Below are 7,696 nucleotides of genomic sequence, written 5' to 3'. Positions count from 1 at the left end.
TATTTATTTTTAATTACTATTACATGTGTTTGCATGCTATAACATAATCTTTCCTGACAACTAAGCCTATATTCAAGCATGGAAAAGCAAGCTCTAACACTATGGATACAATGCCTATCCCAGGGGGTGCAAAGATTACAGGGCCCGAAGGTGAGATGGGCCCGTTGATGCACATTCAACCACCAGCCACTGCTCTACTGAGCTTGTGTGCGGGAACTGGTACCTAATAAAGCTTTGTCTAAACTTCACCGCTCACGTGCCGTTCCACACACATGCTCATAAGGGCAGGGTATGTGCCTACAGGGGGGGGGGTGTGTGAAAATGCATCCCCCACTCAGCTTGCAGTGGGGCTCAGCGATTGCATGTTACACCCCTATGGAAAGGGTGATTTATGTACGACTAGGGCAAATATTCAGGTAGACGCAGTGTCGATGCCGCACACGAGCTGACAATGTTTTAAGTCTGCGCATGCGTCCATTTCTGGGTGGTTATGGGGGTGGCTAAGCAGCCGCAGCAGTGTGTCGCAGTTAGCGACTGCTTCTTTTGCAGCAGTTACCCTGACACCGGCGGCCATGTTCACACTGAAGATTCTGCGCCTCGGTAAGGCTGGTGTAATCTCCTACGTTGCGTCTTAATCAGCGCAGTGGCAGAATAATGCTGCAGCTGGAGGGCATCTCTGTAAGAAGTCATACAGATGCAGTTGCCCTGCGACAAAAGACACAGTGGCGGGTGCAATAGCGGGCACCTCCGTACCCGGCGCTTTGGTGTTCTCATCCCCATCGTATCTCAGAAAGGTGTGAGTGCTACAGTGATGCAGAAATTAGCAATGTACTATTCATTGTTGTAATTCCCGGTTTTTATGCTGCGCTTACTCTGCGCAGGGCTGCGGTGGCCTGTTGGTGCTTTACATCTATAATAACGATGCATCATCCGTGTGGGCTATTCCCTTGTTAATTTTTTATTCCTGAACCCACCCTTCCAGTCAAGTCTTTGCAAGCTGACAGCACACACACAATAATGATGATGAGACAGAGGCCATGTACCTAGACATAACCAAGGCTGTTCTTCAATGGGCTGCAAGATGCTAATCTGAGTTTCAAGTGTTCTTTACAGGAGACTATTTCAGTCCCTCCTCTCCTCAGTCATGCAGCCCCCCCCCAGCCCCCTCCTCCCTGGTGCATGCCTCACACACACACACTATCTTCCTTTGCTTTTAAGCTCTCTCAAAGGATTTCCCAGACTCTAAAGGATTTTGCACAGAGGGACTTTGCCCTACCTGTAACAGTGAGGAGGGTAGGCACAGGTTGCCTGCATGGTATGTCCCCTGTGAGGAGAAGTGAAGGTTGCAGGATAGTGACAATGGGGTTATGGTCCTACAGAGAGATGCTGTGGATTACACTGCTCTTATTTCTCCCAGATGTGGAGTCAGCTGTGCCTGAAAACCCTGACTGCAGTGACAGGAGAGAGGACCAGACTTGCTTAGAGCAACTTGTGGCCATGCCACCACCAGAATCCAACTGTGATGGACCTCAGGGATGCAAACTGCATTTCCTCCATCCAGAGGAACAACCTCCTCCTGAGGAACTGAAGGAGCTTCACCAGGAACCAAACCAAGAGTTCAAGCAGACCTTAAAGCAATCTGGAGGAGAAGGGAACACCAAGCCCCAGAACCCAAAGTCCAAGAGTGTGGGGGAGAGATTGAACTTGCTGGAGTCAAACCTCCAATCTGTGACCTCCGTTCTCCACAACTTACAAGATGAGAGCAAGGGGAACCTGAGCAGGGTAGAAGACAAACTCAACTCTCTGGTGGTCCTTCTCTTGGGGATCTTGTCTGGCTGTGAACTGCCATGCAACGAGTCGGTTCAGAAACTCTCCGCATTAGGTGAGTACTGGGAGAACAGGTGGCCCAGTGGTGTGGACTTGTCACATTTGAATTGCAAACCTGGTTGTACGGTGCTGCAGCATATGTTGGTGATACACAAATAAAGGTGAATGCTAACTATATGGGTAATATATGGTTTTGCAAACTCATAGATCTTTGCCAATCAAGTCATGATGTTAAACAAAGATTGTAAACTTTTTTGGGCCACAACTCTATGGTCATAAATGTTCTTTTTGCACATATATAATGTACCACATTTGGAAATAGAAGTATATATAACATATATATAGATACACACAACATGTATTGCAAGAATCAGTTATACTCTCATATAAACGTAAAAAATGCAATGTTTGATTTATCTCTATAATAGCTAGTGTCTCTCTCTATATATAAGTAATTATTTTTTTTGTTTTATTTTGTCACTAACTTTTATTTTCAAAAGTCAAGTGCAAACCATATTTCACAGCTGAAGTGACCATTCATGTCGGCTTGTTGGCTCCTAATGTGCAATTAATATAATGTCATTATTCCCTTTTGTGATTGCAGTTTCCTTTGTGGTAATGTTGCTTGTAACATCTTTCATAATCTTACATTAAAGGGGCTGTTGGCGTTAGTAAAGTGAATCGGTGACAAAGGATAAGACTGTAATTATGCCCATCAAAAAGAATGATGTCATGAGAGTACACAATGCATCTCATAGAGGGATTGCACATTGGGAGCACACCAACTGCTTCTGGGACGTAGAAAGCCAAGTTTCCCAAACAACCTTTATCTATACACACATGCATCTACGCATGTATACTTACAAAGAAATGACTGCGCATGCGCCAGTGCTCACATTTTTTATATCCTCCAGTGTGTATATATATATATATATATATATATATATATAGCTAAATCGAGAGGTGTCGGATCCTGTAATATTGTACAATATAAGGCATCACAGGTTCACGCTCTGAGCTAAAGTGCAGATGACACTATTTTATTTACTTGAACATGTACAGAAGTGAATTATGTGATCCACATCTGGGGCTGGGCCATTCGCAAAGCTGTACATTAAGGCATACGCACAGTAATAGTGGTCTGTTGTAGTCACTTGTGCGACTGTCTGAATCTTCAGTAAGTCCATCTGTGGGACTGAATCATTTTATTGTTGGTGCGGCAGTCAGGACTGTTACCTCGAATCCCCTCAGACTTTCTTAGGAGTTTCTATGACATCAGCTCTTGTGAACTTTGAATTCTGCACCACTGTGAATGGCAGGATTTAGCACTAAGGGTTTGGGAACAGGACGAGGCGAAAGGAGGAAGTAAAGTCTGGAAAATGATGCCTCATCGGGGCCGCTGCTTAGCCAAGAGTTCATATACTGTAAATGAATGAATGAAGCTGCAGCAGAACATACACATCTCCTGTGGTGCAGAGAGAAGGTGCCAGGCAGAGAAAGCATTTTAGGATAGTGAAAAGTTCTACACCGTATGGGGCGCGTTGTGATACATGTCACATGATTCGTGCATTTCCGTACTTTGTACGCAGGCGTAGGTACAGTATATAATTTTTGGGGGCAGATCGCAGGCATGCATCTCCCTTTGCCTGGGGAGGCACAACAGGTGCAAGTAAATGTTTTTCGGGTAACCCCCTGCACCCCCGGAAGAGTAGGCACTTCTCATGCATTACACGAACTTCCTATTGCGACGGGTAGAATTTTTCTGGGGATTGGTGGTCCGGAAGTAGAGGTGGCGGAGCCCAATGATGCGATTATATGACGATGACCCTGTCCAGGAGGGACACAATGCTCTGGTCCTGGACTTCCCTGGTAAGAGGTGGGGCTGCAGCGCAGTTCAAAATTCAAATAGGGGAGTCACACCAACTGTCATTTCACACACTGCCAAACATCACTGGCTGGGACTCACTGGCAGTTGGTGTGACTCCCCTATTTGAATTTTGGACTGTACCGCAGCCCCACCCCTGGAGCCACCACTAATCATAAATTACCAGGGAAGTCCAGGACCAGAGTATTGTGTCCCTCTTGGAGAGGGTCATGTTGGGAGGTATGGATCCCTGACTCATTGCAATGGCTACGGTGGTTACTGGCATCCTCCCTCTGGTAAGTACATGTCTGGCCCTCTATTCATCAGTCTTAAGTTGTCTGATGGACATTCAGTGGTATATTTACAAAAATGAGAGATTTTAGACATGGAGATGTTGCCCATAGCAACCAATCAGATTCTACACTAGCACCTTCTAGAATATAATAGCTAGAATCTGATTGGTTGCTATGGGCAACATCACCACTTCTAAAAACTCTCACTGTAGTAAATTTACCCCTGAGAGTTACACACCTCCCCTGACAGTCCGGTGGTGCTACGAGTTGGTGCATTATATATGGCGGACACTGAATTATGATATATAGCATTCATTAGCTGAGAAATGATTTGTCTCACTTTTTTATGTTCATTGCGGCATTTATTTGTAATTGTCATTTTCAATGTTTTTTGCCAAGTCTTGTGTATTTGTTGCACAGACATTTATGTACATAGGGCCTGATTCAGATCAGCGATCGCTTGTTGCTGGCGATGTTCGCTAATGTGCGCATGCTTCGTAGTGCGCTCGTGTGAACTAGTCTGAGCGATCGGGAAGCGCCTGCTCGCCCAGCCAAGACAGCCCAGTGTAATAAGTGGCAGGAGAGGCCGTTTGTGGGTGGTAACAGGGGCAGGCCAGTAGAAACGGGGGAGTGGAGGTGCGAACGCAGGCGTGCCTGAGTGTTTCCACGCCGTTTCAGAGGTGTGCATAATTAACAGGCAGCGTCATTACACGTCACCTGGCTGGTTTTTACACTGAAGTGCTTGCAGTGCTTGCGGTAGGGTAAAGGTAACCTCAAGCGCTGCGATCACATCCGATGTACCGATGGTTACATACACTTCCTATAGATGACGTGCGCAAGTGGGCGTCTTAAGACAGGCTGGTGGGCGTCTGCATACACAAAGTGATCGCAAGACATAGTGGGCGTGCTTATGCCTTGCCGTGCGATCGCCAGCCTTGCTGGATGTGTTCTGAATTTGCATACGCTGAGAGCGAGCGTACGCATCTAGCGAGCAGGTCTGAATCAGGCCCATAGTGTTATGGGATTATTTAATGTGTTAATTTGTGGGTATGATGCAATACTCTTGTTAACTAATGATTTCAAAAGTATGGTTCGTCTGTTTGAACCAATTGGATGGGGTGGTTTTCCCACCTATGTTAACCCGGAATTGGTATGATTTACCGACGGTCAGAAGACCGACACTGGCATCACGATGGTGAACATCCCGACAGGGGCAGATAAGTAGCCTAACCCTCCCCCTCTCCCCCCCTAACCCTAAACCTCCCCCAGTGGTGTCTAACCCTAACCTCCCCCCGCTGGTGCCTAACCCTAACCTTCCCCTAGTGTTGTCTATAACTAACCCCCCCTTCCCGCACCCTAAACCTAACCCTCCCCTGGTGATGCCTAACCTTCCCCCAGTGGTGCCTAACCCCTATACTCCCTGGTCGGTGCGTAACCCTAACCCACCCAGGCAGGTCCCTAAACCTAACCCCCCCCCAATCCCTGGCCTAACCCTAACCTGCATACTTCCTTTCGAGATGCCGGTGGTCGAGATGCCGACATCGGTATCTTGATCCCTTTGGGATTCTGGCGTTGGTATCCTGACGTCCGGCATCTTAACTAGATCCCGTTAACCCTGTGTACTCAATTGTCTGCATGCCCCTGAGGAAACTCTACATGAATGGTATGTTCATTGGGCTTGCTGTATTTTTTGCAAATTTTTTTAAATAAATGTGATTTTTTTTTTTTTCACTTTTAAACTACAATTACATGTGCTGATCCTTCCTACCTGATTTATGGGACAGGTAAACACTATTATTAATTTATAGATCTTGCATCGTGCATCATGAGTTAACAGTTTTTGGTTGAGTGTGCTGTCTCTGGTTGTGTTTTGACCATTTGAACCTGTCGTTTCTTTTAACCCTGTAGACCTTCTGCACTGTCGACCTTCTGCACTGTCGACCCATTGACTTTCGACCTTTACATTGTCGATCTTCTATCCGGATACCCTTAGTAATATCTATTAGTATGGAAGCAATCAGTACAGTCCGCAGGTTATTTTTCATGGTTAGAGTTAGAGATGTTGCTCAGGAATATCGGTTATTCACAGCTGATCCATCAAATCTGTCAAATGGCGGCAACAGTGTGTTTCTGAGTTTTCAATAGATCATTTTAGTCAGAGTCTCTGTATCAAGTATCAGGAGTTATTTCAGTATGATATATAGGGATTATAGAGTGAAGTTACCCTGTTCCAAAGTTGTTTGTATTTTTACAGTTCTTTTTCTTAACAGTATCTCTAACTAATATTGACATCACAATGTAATCACTCACTTTCCCAGGTGATCCAGAAAGGTCAATGGGTTATCCGCTAACAAGCTCTGGGCCTGATTCAGAGCCGCTCGTAAGCGGCCGCTCGTTCGCTCTGAGCGATGTTCGCACAACTGCGCATGCGTATGGGTCATAATGCGCATGCGCAAACCAGTCATTGCGGTCGGAAATCGTGCGCTCGCAAAACAGCGAGGGGCTGCTAATGTGATTGACAGTATGTACCGTTTGTGGGTGGTAACAGGGGAAGGTGCTTGAAAACGGGGGAGTGGAGATCCGAACGCAGGCGTGCCTAACAGTCAAAAGGGCGTTTAATGGGAGTGCATAATTAGTAAAGGAGCGTCATCGACCTCGTCACTTGGTTGTCTTTTAGCCTGAACTGCTCGCAGTGATAGCTGTAAGAAAAACCTACCACAAGTACTGCGAGCAGTTCAGATGCCTTTCGATGTACCCGATTAATCTAATAAATACCGGAGATGACGTGTGTTGCGAACGGCAAAGGGGCGTCTACAAAATAGCGAGCGCATTTTTTGTTCGCTCGCTCAGACATAGAGGCGTCAACAAACCGCAAAGAGCGAGCGCTCAATTTAAATAGCTGGCCCCTGTTTTGGAACGACCGTCCGCAAATAGCGTCCAGGTCTGAATCAGGCCCTCTATTCTATACATAGTGTCTACAATGCAGACTACCTTATAGACAATGGATTTCCTTTACATATGATGTATAGGTTTTAGTTTTTTTTTTTTCAGTTCAAGCCCAGTTCTTAACGAGGGCCAAACAAATCCCCAAAGTTATTACACAAATATGTATTACTTTCCCCCCACAACTCTATTATGTATTATCCCACTAGGGAAACCTGTTGCTATTTCCTTTTAAGTGCGAATTCATATAAATCAAGGGCTCGGCGCCTAGCAGGCAGAGGATGTACAAGATGGATGGACCTTAGTGCTACAAGAGCCAAGCTGGATACATTGCTATTCCGCTCAATCCATCGGCTCTACACATCTGCCTGGGTACCCTCTTCATTTATCATCTCGGAGAGATAATAAGGTGAAACAGAGGTGAAAGCAAAATTTAGAGTTAAAGCTAAACGTGTTCCTGGTTATCAGAGGAAGACGTTATGTTACATCCTTACCTCTCCGGGGCAGGAGTTCATATCGTAGTGCGATGCTAATTATTACAGGTATATAAATGTGAATGTTATAGTGTTCATTCTAGCACCCTATCACAACGCTTGCAGTTTCTCTTTCCAACATGGGGTGTCACTCTCTGCTCTGGTGCTTCTAGCACATTTCTGCTGATGTAACAAACTGCTGAGATACAGTCTCAGAGTATGCTAGAAGCACCAGGGCAGAGAGCGACACCACAGGCAGGAAAGAGGAACTGCAGGGGGTGTGACAGGTGCAGGGT

General features: G+C 45.8%; 1 protein-coding gene across 1 annotated transcript in view; it reads left to right on the top strand.

Moving 5' to 3' along the window:
• The first annotated feature begins 1,317 nt into the window (after positions 1-1,317).
• The window catches only part of LOC148516575 (fibroleukin-like), a 54,099-nt gene continuing 47,720 nt past the window's right edge, over positions 1,318-7,696 (top strand). Inside the window, exon 1 of the mRNA XM_088479852.1 lies at positions 1,318-1,882. Within this exon, the coding sequence (XP_088335978.1) occupies positions 1,318-1,882 (565 nt within the window). The remainder of the gene's footprint in view (positions 1,883-7,696) is intronic.

The sequence above is a fragment of the Taudactylus pleione genome, unplaced genomic scaffold, assembly GCF_031769625.1.
Source record: "Taudactylus pleione unplaced genomic scaffold, aTauple2 ptg000247l, whole genome shotgun sequence".
NCBI lineage: Eukaryota > Metazoa > Chordata > Amphibia > Anura > Myobatrachidae > Taudactylus > Taudactylus pleione.
Note: the sequence above shows the minus strand (reverse complement) of the source record. Positions and strands in the feature narration are given on the sequence as shown.